Raw genomic sequence first — 15,047 nt, forward strand, 5'->3', positions numbered from 1 at the left:
TTTTGTGAACACTGGGACAGGTGACGGCTGCATTTTTTATTAGGACTACACTAAGGCAGTGATCAGAGACACTGGGGTGGCTGGCACTGCAGTCTGTGAGTGTATATGCAGCCTGACAGTCTGTTGTACACTCACAGTCTGCTGCATTGGTTCTCTCTGTTCTCACAGTGAAAGCTGAGAGAACCAATCATTAGTTTCAGTTTCTATTGTTTACTATGTGATTGCTGTGATTGGACACAGCAGTCACATAACACACCAGGTGACCACCTGGAAACATCAGTAATGTGATCCGCTGTGTCCAGGTGAAACAGGATCACCAAGCTACTGAGTGCGCACCCCGTGAACTGTGCGGAAGCCACAAATGCAGGCTGATGTAGCTGATGTACAGGTATTTTTAATATTATTATAATTGTAGAGATGTGTTAGTTGCTTTAAATCTTAAACAGCAGCTGTAAAGCATTTTTCTTTTTTTTTTCCCTCTTTGTGAGTGACAGACAGGAAAAACAGGATTGTGCTCTGATTGGCTGTTGCTACAGCTGAGAAGGATCCACCCATAGCAGCACGGTTGTAGCTGAACTTATGATTGGCTGTGGAGGAAAGGAGAGTGGGGGGAAGGAAGAAGAAGCACATGTGGGGAAGGAGACATTTTCAGGGGAACGCATGGACCGTTTGTGTAAAGTCACAAAAGTCTCACTCTCTGTCCTGCTAGAACCCATAAACTGGGCTGGGAGTGTGTAGCAGAGGAATTGTTGCAGGAGGTCAGTGTGCAAACCAAGGATTGTGCTACCTGACACTCAGGATTACAGCCACTCAAGTGCATGTGTCTCTCAAAGTTTGGAGCTGCTGTGAGAGAGAGAGAGGATTTCTACTACTATTAATGCTATCCAGAGGACAGTCCAGAAACCGTGAGTACTCTGTGATGAAAGGGGATTTTGATATTGCTGCATTTGCTGTTCATCTCTGGAGAATGGTCATGAGAAAGCCTGCTCTCTAATTCTCAGAGTAACACAGATCTTGGAAAGCCCAAGCTGCTCAGAATTAGCTATTCCTGCTGCTGATTGATGAGAGAACTCTGTCTTTGTATATTACTGGTTATTGTCTCCTCAAAACGTGTGCTGTGGCTGAAGAGTGTGTTTTAGGTGTCCGTTTATGACACAGAGAATAGCTGCGATTCAGAGGAACCAGTGGAGGATCGCAGCTATTCTCTGGTCATTCACAGTTTAAGACACTCAGGAGATCAATGGGGAACATGTTCAGCCCTTCACTGGAGATCTGTGTTCTCCCTCCAGATTCTCCAGCCCAGAGCTGGAGAATCGGAGGGACCGCAAACTAAGCAGAGATAATTTACCTCTGCTTAGTAAACTGATCTTTTACTGTAATCTCGCGAGATTATAGTAAAATCAGCCATTTTCCAGTGTTTGTAGACCGTTCTCCCTTCGTTTCGAGAACTGATCTACACCGCTTCATATACGGCATTCACAGGAGAACTGTGTTCTCCGAGAATGCAGGAGAACTGAGCAGCGATCATTTAACGCTGGTTCATAAACGGACACCTTAGTTCGAAATCCCCACAGAAGCTTGCTACTCTAAATATACTGATCAAGTGTCAATACATCAGGAGATTCACCTGTATGGTAAAGATTTTGTTGAAGTGTTGTTCTTTCTCTTTTCTATTGCAATGTTCACTGGAAGGTTCTGCTTAAAGGAGACTGTGCTATCCTGCTACCCCTGGATTAGAAATACTCTCCCATTCAGAGAGTGAGCGCTTTTCCATTGATTAAAAGGCCCCAACGTTGATAGACTTTAGGCTTCATATCGCTGGCCAGTGCTTAGGTAGGACATTTCTGCTTTAGATAGTACTGCTACAGCAAATGTCAATCAGCTGATAAACCTCATTAACAGTTATTGTTTCATGTGTCAATGTCACCCTCATATGCCATCCTAGTCAGTGTAATTTCTTGGAGGCTCTGGGGAGTGAATAGTGACTTCTTACTAACTGTGTATTGCAAAGTGGTATCTGTGTTTTATGTACATTACCTGTGTTAAATCAGCTAGTTCTTTTTCAGGGTTTGTCTTCTTCAATAAAGCCCATAAAAAATATTCTCAAAGTGTCGAAGTGTTCTGGGTATAATCGGAGGTGTCATCAGATTCAGGTGGGAGCTGAACCTATATATCTAGCCAAGTAACACCCAAGGGTGTGCTACATAATACAGGATTTATATAGCGCCAACAGTTTGTGCAGCACTTTACAAAATGAAGGTAGACATTACAGTTACAATACAATTTGGTACAAGAGGAAACAGAGGGCCTGGTTCGTCAGAGATTACAATCTAGGAGGAAGAATTGAGTGATACAAAAGGTAATAGCTGTGGGGAATGAGCTGATGGAGGAAATAAAAGGCAGTTTACTAGTTAGAAGCAGGATAGGCTTCTTTAAAGAGAAAGGTTTTTAGAGATTGTCTAAAGGTGGATAGATTAGGAGATAGCCGGACAGATTGGGGTAGGGAGTTCCATAGGATGTGAGAAGCTCAGAAAAAGTCCTGGAGGTGAGCATGGGATGAGGTGACATGTGAACTAGAGAGCAGAAGGTCTTAAGGGAATTGAAAAGAGTGGTTTGGTTGATATTTTGAGACCAGGTTGGTGATGTAGATGGGGGCAGAGTTGTGGATAGCTTTGTAAGTTGTTGTTAGTATTTTGAATTTTATTCATTGGGTGAGCAGAAGCCAGTGGAGGGATTGGCAGAGAGGGGGGTAACAGACACTGAACAGTTGGTAAGATGGATGAGTCTGGCAGTGAAGGATAGAACCAGAGGGTGACTATAGTACTTGCGAAGGAACAGGGTCCAGGGGAAAGGTGGATAGGTAGGCTTTAGAAAAAAGTTTACCAACCTCCTCTATAGTAGCTGGCTTAAACAAGGGAAGCATAGATTTTGTAGGTGGACAGTGGCGATCTCGTCACGAATTGTATCAATCTAATTTTTTAAGTGATTAGCAATCTCCTGGGCAGTGAGTGAGTTAGTGGGTGGAGATAAAGAAGGATGAAGTAGAAAGTTAAAGGTAAAAAAGAGTTGACAAGGATTGCGTGAGAGGGTGTTAGAGTAATAAAATAGGTCTGTTTGACAGTGTGGAGACAAAAATTGTATTTTTGAAGGGCAGATTTATATTGGTCGAAGTCTTGCTGGGTCCTAATTTTACATCAAAACGCTCAAGAGCAGGGCTACATTTTTGAGGCGTCTGGTATTGTCTGTTTGCCAGGGCTGTAGCAGTCGGGGCCTAATTCTGTGTAGTGAGGGGGACCAATGTGTCCATGGTGGATGACAGTGAACTATTGTATATAGAAGTGGCCAGGTTGGGGCAGGACAGGGCTGAGATTTTGTCATAGAGACAATCTGTTGCTGAAAAAAGAAGATAAGAGTTAAGAAAGCGAAGGTTTCTACGGGTAACTGTTTGGTAGTTGGAAGACAAGGAGGAGGAAGCCAAGGAAAGAGTGAAGCTAATAAGGGAGTTATCACAGAGGAAAAGGAAAGTTGGTGAGGTTGCAAGGAGTACATAGGTAGGAGAATACAAGGTCGAGGCAATTACCATTATAGTGAGTAGAAGCATGCGTCCATTGTTTTAGGTCAAAAGAAGTGGTTAGGCTCAGAAGTTTATAGGTAGCAGGAGTGTTAACATTAACAGGGATGTTGAAGTCACCAAGAATGATTGTGGGTGAAGACAGGAGTAAGGGTGATATATATAAGCTGTGGGGTGGAGAAGAGGGGTGAAGGAGAGAGAGTTTGAAAAGAGAGGATACAGCTGTGAGAAGGAGGAGTTGGGAGTTCATGTTACAGAGTGGTGAGATGAAGAAGCAGACTGGGCAAGAGCTGAAAGAGCTGGATGGGGAAACATGTCACATGTAGTCTATTTAGTATTTGAAGTTGTTGGCTTCTCGCTTTGTGCATTCGCTGAAGTGCAGAGCCGAAGTGCTCAGTACTTAATCCAAGAGCAACACTTAATCCAAGATCAACACTTTAGCCAAGATGATAGTTGCCAATGCTACCTCTTGCTGTGCTGCCCCTGGCTGTGCCTCCCCTAAGGAAGGCACAAATTTTCCGATGTATGTAGCCTGCACCGGTACTGCTTCCCTATAGGCAATGGGTGGACAGGAATTGGTTAGGAAAAGGACTGAAAGTAACAAAAAAATTTAAGGGTCCTAGGTTATTAGGCATATACTGTTTGTTGACCTAAAACAAATGATTCATTCACCAGAAAAATTGACAGTTTGATTTTTGACTTGTTAATCTCTAATTTTTTAAAAGAAATATCTGACTTCAACATTTTGCTGTCTCTGTGTACAGTACTGTGCACAAATTTTAAGCAGGTGTGCAGAAATAATTTAAAATAATGAAATTGTACAAAATGTCTTGGTATGCTGACGCTGTATGAGTTCCCTTCACTGGAACTAGGGGGTCAAATCCAACCCCTGAAAAACAACCCCACACCATAATCTGCCCTCTACCAAACTTTACACTTGGCACAGTGCAGTCAGGCAAGTATCAACCGCCAAACCCAGATACGTCCATCGGATTGCCAGAGAAGCGTGATTCCTCACTCCAAAGAACATCTCTCCACTGCTCTGGAGACCGGTGGTGGCGTGCTTTACACAACTGCATCCGCCGCTTTCCATTGCACTTGGTGATGTAAGGTTTGGATGCAGCTGCTCAGCCATGGAAACCCATCCCATAAAGCTCCCTATGCACTGTTGTGCTAATCTGAAGGCCACACCAAGTTTGGAGGTCTTTAGCTATTGACTCTGCAGACAGTTGGCAACTTCTACTCACTGTGCGCTTCAGCATGCGCTGACCTCGCTCTGTCATTTACCACTTGGTGGCTGAGTTGCTGTTGTTCCCAGTTGCTTCCACTTTGTTATAATCCCACTAACAGTTGAGCGTGGAATATTTAGTAGCCAGAAAATGTCACGGATGGACTTATTGCACAGGTGGCAACCTATCACGGGACCACGCTTGGAGTCACTGAGCTCCTGAGAGCGACCCATTCTTTATGTTTGTAGAGGTAGTCTGCATGCCTAGCAGCTAGATTTTATACACCAATGATTTGGAGGGTTTTCCCAATACTTTTGGCAATATAGTATTTTATATATACCGTATTTTTCGCTCCATAAGACGTACTTTTTTCCCCCAAAAAAGGCGGGAAAATGTCAGTGAATGGCGCCGGGCCATTCACGAAGTGCAGCACTTCTCGCGCATGAGCAGTGGGCACCCGGCTGTCACAGAAGCCGGCGCAGCAAGAAGCCAGCGTGCCCACACAGAAAGGACAACTTCAGGTACCTGCTCCCCCTCCCTCCCCAAAGGTCCGCAGTCTCTTGGTCATCCACTGTACTGTTTACAGTCTCTGGTCATCTGTACTCGCAGTCCCTGGCATTTTCCCTGTACTATGTTCACTGTCTCTGGTCATCTGTACTATGTCCACAGTCCCTGGCATTTTCCCTGTACTATGTTCACAGTCTGTGGTCATCTGTACTATGTCCGCAGTCTCTGGTCATCTGTACTATGTCCGCAGTCTCTAGTCATCCCATGTACTGTGTCCGCAGTCTCTGGTCATCTCCTGTACTGTGTCCGCAGTCTCTGGTCATCTCCTGTACTGTGTCCGCAGTCTCTGGTCATCTCTTGTACTGTGTCCACAGTCTCTGGTCATCTCCTGTACTGTGTCCGCAGTCTCTGGTCATCTCCTGTACTGTGTCCGCAGTCTCTGGTCATTCCCTGTACTGTGTCTGCAGTCCATTAGTAGAATTTTTTTTTCTTGTTTTTCACCTCTAAAACCTAGGTGCGTCTTATGGTCAGGTGCGTCTTATGGAGTGCGAAATACGGTATATACTGTATATACTTATATATATACTGTATATACACATACTGTGTGTGTGTATATATATATATATATACACACACAGTATGTATATATTTATTTATTTGTATTTACTTGTTTATTAGCAAATTACAAAATGCCAAATGAGCTAAAAGTCTAAGTCTAAATCAAATCAATATTTGAATACCCTTTAGCTTTAACACAGCATTGATTCTTTTATTTACACTAATACACACAGTCTTTGAAGAGAATCAGCAATAGTCAGCAAGCAATATGTTTACATTTCAAATTCATTTTTGAATTAGATTTCATTTTCGATTTCAAATTCAATTTGACTTTGATTCAAATTAGAATAATTTGTTATTTCAGACAAATTTAATTTCATTATTTTGGATTTGTTTATACATCTGAATAACTAATATTTCGTCCAAATTTTCGATTTGGAATGAAACGAACTGCGCATATCTGCTATATATTACATTAGTGCAGCGTGTCTTTCACTGACTATTTGGACATTGCTCTCAGGACTGAAGGCTCTCTGCAAACCCAAGGGAGGATTTTATAGGAATCTCCAATTTGTGCCTGTTATTTAGATATATTTATAGTTCTAAATATGAATTTCTACCGATGTGTCGCTCTTACCTTGCAATCTCCGTTAACTCAAATGATTTTGAGATAATTCCAGAATTATTACTCTGCAACTGCTCTTGATGTACAGTTACATGATCTGGGGTCTAAAATTAAAAAAAGACAATGCAAGGTGTAATGGGATGTCAAAAGTTATTTTCTTTAAGCAGTTCAGAAAACAAGAAAAAAATAAAACCTATACTCCGCTTAAGCTTCAGTTAAAGTGACACTAAACCCTAGTTTTTTTAAAAAAAATATTCTATTCAAGTATGTATTTTTGACTCAGAAAAGTCCCTTCTATTGCCCACAGCCTCCTCCAAATCTCACATATTTTGTTTTTCTTTTTTGCAGCTGTGATCTGACTTCCTGTCAGGGAGGCTACATTTGTTCTCCATGGTCTCACTAAATGTGTGTAGCCAGCTGCCTTCCTGGCTGTGTCTCTGCCCACTCACCCTCCCACCACCACCACCACTTTGTTATTGGCTAAGTAGAATTCTGGGCTGAGGCCCTCAGCCAGGTTTCTCCCCTCGTTTTCCCTGCTGCACTCAGCAGAGTAGGTTGTGTCATCCCCCACTTACACCTGCTTCTCCCCTTTCTCTCCAGGTAGCAGCAGCTCAGATCTAATCAGTGACAAGTGATGATGCAGCTGCTGAGGACTCTAGGGCATGTAGTCCTCAGAGTGGCACAGTACTGTGGATGGAGCTGTGGACTTTACTAACCAGGATTCCTAGCACACAGGGGAGGGGAGGAGAGCACAAGACTTTTCCCAGGCAATTCTGTGGAGACCTGGGCAATGCAAGACTAGGAACAAGAGAGTGCAGACCAGTTGCTGTTGGGATCTCTGCTCCCACTAAGACAGAGGGAGACCTGAATTGTATGAAGACCAAAATCCTGCGTGTTGGGACCAGAGCTAGTGGACCTGCTGCCTGTGGTGTCTATGCCCACACCAAAGAGCATAAGGACTGAGCCTTTATAATGTCTGTGTGCTGGGTCGGAGCTATGCAGACATTGGAGCTGTGTGAGCCTACAAGAGAGGAGATAGACTGAACCACTGAGGATTAGAGATGTAAGACACTGAGCCAGATTTGTAACAGTGAACCAGATTTGTTGTGTTCCTGGAGTGGTAAGCAGAACCAAGTTTTTAACCCTTTACTGCCCACAGTTAATGCAGGCAATCGGCCATCCATTGTGTACAGTCTTAAAGGGACAACTACCCGTGCACCACCTTACAGACAGGTGTCAGGGAGCGTGGAGCCAGACACACAAGGAGGTGCAATTAAAGGTAGGTTTATTGTACAAAAACAAGACAGAGTCTATGCAAGTTCAACAGCAACAGTGGATGACTGGGTAGGACAGTAGACAGGAAGGATGGTCGCCAGAGCCAGGGTCAGAAGCCAGGAAGGAGTCTTGCCAAAACCGAGTCGGTATCCAGGAGAGCAATGAGACAGGACACGAATGCAATGAGCAGCTGCAGACAGCAGGCTTAAATGTGATAAGCCACCACCTCCTGGAGGAGGAGCCACAGAGGGCTGAAAGCATAAAGGATCCCACAATGCTGTGCAGACACCTAAGATGGATGCCAGCACATGGAGCAGCACAGGTAAGACCTTGACAGTACCTCCTCCTCAAGGACCCCTCCCCCTCCGCGGCTCAACATAAGGCTTCTGGGGAAAGTGGGCGTGAAAAGCGCGGAGGAGGGCAGGAGCATGAACATCTGCGGAAGGAATCCAGGAATGCTCCTCAGGACCATAACCACGCCAATGGACCAGGAACTGCACCTGACCACGGACCAACCGAGAGTCTAGGATGCGGCTCACCTCATACTCCTCATGACCATCAACCCGGATAGGACGAGGCCGGAGAGGCAGTAAAGAGATTACAGACCAGAGGCTTCAACAGGGATACGTGGAAGACATTGGAAATACGCATCCCAGGAGGAAGAGCAAGGGCATAGGCAACAGGGTTCACCCTGCGGAGGATGCGGAAAGGACCAACAAATTGGGGAGCCAGTTTCGGTGCGGGCACCCGAAGATTGAGGTCATGAGTGGACAACCACACCCAATCTCCGACCTGGTATGAAGGAGCGGGCAACCGTCTACGATCAGCCTGGAGCTTCTGGTGCTGTGCTGAGTCCACGAGGAACGCAGGGCAGCAAGATGGTTATCCACAGCCGGAATGTCCTGTGGCGAGAACAACTCAGGCAATACAGCGGGTTGGAACCCATAGTTGGCCATGAAGGGAGACATCCCGAAGGAGGAGTTGACAGTCGAGTCCCTTGCAAACTCTGCCCATGGCAGGAGATCGACCCAATTGTCTTGATGGTCTGATATATAGCAGTGAAGGAATTGTTCCAGGGCCTGGTTGGAACGCTCCGCAGCCCCATTGGACTGCGGGTGGTAGGCTGAAGAGAAGGAGAGCTTGATACCCAACTGGGAGCAGAAGTGCGCCAGAACCTGGACACAAACTGGCTCCCACGGTCCGAGACAATTACCTTGGGCAACCCATGCAAGCGAAAGATCTCCCTGGCGAAAACTGTAGCCAGTTCTTGCGCAGTCGGCAATTTCTTGAACGGAACACAATGGCACACCTTGGAAAAACGATCAATGACCATAAGAATGACCGTATGACCTTGAGACGCAGGGAGGTCCACGATAAAATCTATGCCCAGGTGTGACCAGGGATGCTCCCCATTGGAAATGGGTTGCAGAAGGCCCAATGGAAGTTGCCGAGGAGATTTATTCTGGGCACAGACCGAACATGCCGCTACATATGAGGCGATGTCGGAACGGAGAGATGGCCACCAGAATAACCGAGAAATGACCCAGGACAACTGGTTCCTCCCTGGATGACCGGCAGTCTTGGAATTATGGTAGGTACGCAGCAAGCGGGTACGCAATCCCTCCGGTACGAAACATCTGCCAGCCAGTCTCTCAGGAGGAGCATCAGTTTAAGCTGCCAACATCTGCTCCCCAAGGGGAGAAGTCAGGTTGGTATGAATGGCAGCCAGGATCTGGTCCGGAGGTATGACCGAGGTCGGCTCAGAGTCCTCCCTGGACAGCTCAGAGTATTGCCGCGACAAGGCATCAGCCCTGACAAGAACAGAGCCCATCTGGCCTGACGGGGCGTCAACCTCTTAGCCTCCGAGAGATACGTCAGGTTCTTGTGGTCAGTGAGAATGAGAACCGGAACCACAGAACCCTCGAGCAGGTGCCTCCATTCCTTGAGAGCCTGAATAATGGCCAACAACTCCCTGTCTCCAATCTGGTAGTTACATTCTATGGAGGAAAGTTTCCTGGAGTAGAACCCGCAGGGAAGTAGGGGTCCATCAGGTGACCAACGCTGAGACAAGAGGGCGCCTACTCCCGCCTCCGATGCATCAACCTCGAGGACAAAGGGCAACCCAGGATTGGGATGAAATAGTATCGGAGCCAAAGCATTTCAGAGCTTCGAAAGCTAAGATGGCCTCGGGTGACCACTCGTGAGGATTACTGCCCTTCTTGGTCAGATCTGGGAGAAGCTTGGCCAGCGTGGAGAAGTTCCTGATAAACTTTCGATAATAGTTGGCGAATCCCAAAAAGCGCTGAATGGACTGAAGACCACTGGGACGAGGCCACTGCAGAACCGCCAAAACCTTCTGAGAGTCCATGGAAAAACCCACAGCAGAAATGATGTAGCCCAAAAAGGCAACCTGGGATCGGTGAAATTCACACTTCTCGAACTTACAGAAAAGCTCGTTCTCACGTAACCGTTGCAGCACCCGCTTAACATCCTGGATATGAAACTGCATAGACGCAGAGTAAACCAGGATGTCGTCCAAGTAAACCATCACGCACTGCTGCAACAAGTCACGAAAGACATCATAAATGAACTCCTGAAAGACTGCGGGCGCGTTACATAACCCGAAGGGCATAACCAGGGATTCATAGTGGCCGGTTCTGGTGTTGAACGCGGTCTTCGACTCGTCGCCCTCCTTGATCCGTGCGAGGTTGTACGCAGCCCTAAGGTCGAGTTTAGTAAAGACCGTTGCTCCCTTGAGGCGGTCAAACAACTCGGTAATCAACGGAATTGGGTAAGCATTCTTAATCGTGATTCGATTGAGGCCCCTAAAATCAATGCAAGGCCTCAACTCACCGCCCTTCTTTTTCACAAAGAAAAAGCCAGCTCCTGCTGGAGAAGTAGACTTGCGAATGTGCTCCGGGAAAGCGCATCTGCAACGTACTCCTCCATGGCCTGATTCTCTGCAACCGAAAGAGGATACACCCTGCCACGCAGAGGAGTGGCACCGGGTTGTAAGGCTATGGCACAATCGTATGGACGATGAGAAGGCAGGGCACCGGCGCGCACCTTGTCAAACACGTCCAGATACTCCCCATAGTCAGTGGGCAACACAGAGTCCGAGGAGGCACACAACACATTAACAGGTCCACGGATGCAACCGGCCCCACACTGTGGAGACCATGATAGAATCTCGGCCAACCGCCAATCAAAGGTCGGATTGTGCTTCTGAAGCCAGGGATAGCCCAAAACCACGGAGTAGTGCGGGGAATAAATTACCTGGAAACAGGCCAACTCCCTGTGAACAGCCCCAATGGCTACTTCAACCGGCAGGGTCTCGTGGGTAACCTGCGATGGTTGCAGGGGCCTGCCATCTATTGCCTCGAGGACCAATGGAGTAACTCGAGTCTGCAGAGGAATGGAGTACTGGGCTGCAAATGAACTGTCCATAAACCCGCCAGCACCAGAGTCTACCAACGCCTGGGCCGTCACCGAGCCTTCCGCCCAAGAGAGGACAACAGTGATTAGCGATCACTAAAAAGTTAGTTACCAAAGAAATGTTCCAATAAATATAACACTTCTATTATACCAACATCATTGCGCCAATGTAAAAAAAATGAAATATACTCACTGGATGCTGCTGTTATTAAAAAACTCAAAATAACAATAAAGATGTGATAAATATACAAATCACAAATAATAGCGCAAACCAAATCACACAACTAAATATAACCACCACCAAATAAGTGCATATTAATAGTGCAAACAAAATCAATAGGGAATCTCAAGATAGTCCATTCAGAAAAGTCCATATAAACATGATCCTCAGTAAATGAAGTAATGAGATCCTCCTTCACAAACAATGTGGTATTCAGTGCTCAGAAACACCCCATCAAAATGCACACTCACCATGTGCTAGTAATTTACCAGCATGTCAGTATATATCCAGCATTCACCAAACAGGCTTCAAAGGACGATCCTCATGTGTTGGTAATTACTCAGCATACTAATATGTATCCAGCATATCACCAAACAAACTCCAGAGAAGATCCTCTCATATCCAGATTAGCACATGTGGGTAAAGAAAATACTCGCCATAGTGCAGTATCATCCAACAATTTATTGCCAAACAAACCCCCCTTAAAATCACACTCACAATGAGCAAATAAAAACAAGGCGTTTTGTTATATCAGAGCTCCAGTCTCTGCATCCTGTGTCTCACCAGCCAGCCCGCATTCAAGATGGTAATAGTGCGATCACGTGATCCGGACACGTGCATTAGCATGAGTAGTGACGTCACAGGAAGGCCACCCACTAACACGTTTCGCCCAATGACTTCTTCCGAGGGAATGGTGAGCTCTCCATAAAGAGCACTTATATAGACCCAAATGTCTCCTAATTGGCCCAATCACAAAAAACACCTGAGGGTGCATCATTATCACTAGGTAGAATTCAATCTAAATGAACTTCGGATCACCTGATCTCAATAACACCATCCTGTGTTCAAAATTAATTATAGCACCAATATAAATCTAATTAAACAAATGTATTCAAAATTAAACTAAATAATCAGAAAATATTATATAAATACGTTCCAAAAATACATAAATATCATTACAATAAAGATTAAAATACTATTAATATAAATCAATAAAAAAACAGAACATACAACTTATATAATAAATCATATAACATAAACAAATTAATCATAAATCACTTATAAAACAATTTAAGTCCAGTTCGACATTTAAACCCCCAGGAGATAAAGCCTCAGTCAAATAAATCTTATTTCGTTTCACATTTTGATAGTTCCCTAACTCTATTAGAACCCCTCCACGCTTTAGGAACGGATTCAATGGCCAAAAATGTAATATTAGTTGGATCACAATTATGATATTTCTTAAAGTGTAAAGATACACTATGGTACTTATACCCCTTACTAATATTCCTTATATGTTCAAGTACCCTAACCTTAAGCTGTCGCTTAGTCCTTCCAATGTAAATATGGCCACAAGGACATTCTAGACCATATACTACATGGGTAGAATTGCAAGTAAGAAAGGAGGAAATATCAAATTCCCTTCGATTAGAATTAGAGGTGAATCTGACCAATCCCCTAAATTTATGTTTAACCACATTACATGCAGTGCACCTACATGAATAAAAGCCTTTTTTATTACTAAACATATTCAGAACCCTTGGTGGATCCAAAATTTTATGAACAATTCTATCACCAATAGTGATATAAATAATCCTATAAATAAACACTGAGTTCTCCGGGATAACACTCCCTAATATCTTATCAAGCTTCAAAACATGCCAGTGTTTATGGAAAATATCCTCAACCGCCTTATATTGTATATGGTAATTAGAAATAAACCCCCACTGATGTCTATTATCTGTGACCCGTTTTGGCTTAGTAGCCAGCAACTGGTCCCTGGGAATAAGCTGAACCTGATCCGCTATGCCCTCAAGTTGATCAGCCTTATAACCCTTATCCACAAATCTTTCAACCAGAATATCCGCTTGAGCACGAAATGCACTAACCTAACTGCAATTCCTCCTCACTCTCATAATCTGACCCTTAGGGATATTCCTTAACCAATGGGGGTGATGGCCACTAACTATTGGCAAATAACTGTTTCTATCAGTGGGCTTAAAATACGTTTTGGTAAGCAGCTTATCGTTCACCCTAAAAATAGTAAGATCCAAGAAATGTACTGCTTCAGTGCTGTATTGGTAATCCAGCTTAATATTGTTTGAATTATTATTCAAGCCTTCCAAGAAACCAACTAATCCTCCTTCATCCCCAGCCCAGATCATAAACATATCATCTATAAATCTCTTGTACAGCAATACCTGCTCATGTTGTTGGTTAAAGACAAATCTGTCCTCCCATTCTGCCATGAACAGGTTTGCAATACTGGGCGCAAAGCGAGCTCCCATTGCTATGCCCCTGTCAGGAATGGACTTGCCAATAATGGTGGGACTCACCTGCCTTGTGGGCTGCAGTACCAGGGCTGGCCAGCGGGTGCTCTCAGCAATCAGAGACTCACCCCTGCAATCAGCCAAACACCTGAAGCTGATTGCGGGAGTTGTATTTAGGGAATGGCCAGACTCACAGTCAGGGCCTTGGTGTGTGTTTTTCCATGGGCCCCTGTATCTTGTATCCTGTATTCCTGTTCCTGTTCCTGTCTGACTTGTTGCCGACCCTGCCTGATCCCGACCTCTGCTGACTTCTGCTTGATCCCTGGCTTTTGACCCTGACCATTCTCTGCCTTACCCTCTGTACCGCGCTGCCCGTGAGTTACTGAACCCAGCTTGTGACCCCGACCACTCTCCCGCCTGTTCCTGGTACTCCGTTTGCTACTGACCCGGCCTGCCTGACGACTCTTGAATTGTATGTATTCTTATCTGTGGGTTGTTTGGTTTGTTTGCACTGTGTTTATGTTTAGTTTTGCACTGCGTTTTGTATTGTTAGTCTTAATAAATTATATTGTTTATACCGTATCTGAAGCCTGCGTTTCCCTGTGTCAGTCCACACACCTCTGGTCATACCTGGAGCCCTGACATTACACCAAGGCCATCCTGACCAGAAGTGGCTGCACAGGGAAGCCATCTTGGCTTATTGTTGCTGGGAAGGATGGATCCTGATGAGGTGGTGTATTTATCTCTGCTAGTGTTTGATGACAAAGACTATGCTTATCAGACTCTAAAGGAGTATCCCAGGGATCAACTACTAGAGTGTATAAGGATCGCTCATTGCCTAGTAGATCAGGGCACAGAGTTTTCTGAGGTGCAGCCATTGATCCAGGTTTCTGCTGAGTTGGCTCGGTCCTGTACCCCTGAAAGCAGGAATGACTTTTTTCCCCCATTTAGTGTGGATCAAGTGGAATCACTGGTATGGTTGTTGGAGGATGATCCAGATTGCTTCCATGAGCATTATGCAGTTTGTCCATCACATGTGCTTATGGATTGCATAAACGCAGTGCAGTCTTTGGTCAGACAGGCTATGTGTAAGCTGAGTTTTGTTCAACCAGTACTGCAGACATGGACAGATTTCTTGCACCCAACCTCAGTCAGCTTGCAACATCATCCTTCTGCTCAAGGCACTCTTCCTGCATCCCCGACAGCACCCCCAGTGACGGCCCAGTATACTCTAACTACCACATACCAGTCCCCTGCTCCCACTCGCTGCACCTATCCTTTCTTTAACCCTGTAAAGAAGTCCTCTGTAGCAACTGCTCCCTCCTCTGTTCCATCCTCCAGCTCTTCTCTGTCTTCA

At 45.2% G+C, this 15,047-nt stretch overlaps 1 protein-coding gene across 1 annotated transcript in view; it reads right to left on the reverse strand.

Moving 5' to 3' along the window:
* LOC149442413 (A.superbus venom factor 1-like) overlaps nucleotides 1-15,047 on the reverse strand; it is a 476,989-nt gene that overhangs the window by 406,143 nt on the left and 55,799 nt on the right. The window contains exon 6 of the mRNA XM_089656130.1: nucleotides 6,503-6,594. Within this exon, the coding sequence (XP_089512256.1) occupies nucleotides 6,503-6,594 (92 nt within the window). The remainder of the gene's footprint in view (nucleotides 1-6,502; nucleotides 6,595-15,047) is intronic.

Source organism: Staurois parvus, unplaced genomic scaffold (genome assembly GCF_062004578.1).
Source record: "Staurois parvus isolate SC_StPar_1 unplaced genomic scaffold, SC_StPar_1.0 ptg000887l, whole genome shotgun sequence".
NCBI classification, from domain to species: Eukaryota; Metazoa; Chordata; class Amphibia; order Anura; family Ranidae; genus Staurois; species Staurois parvus.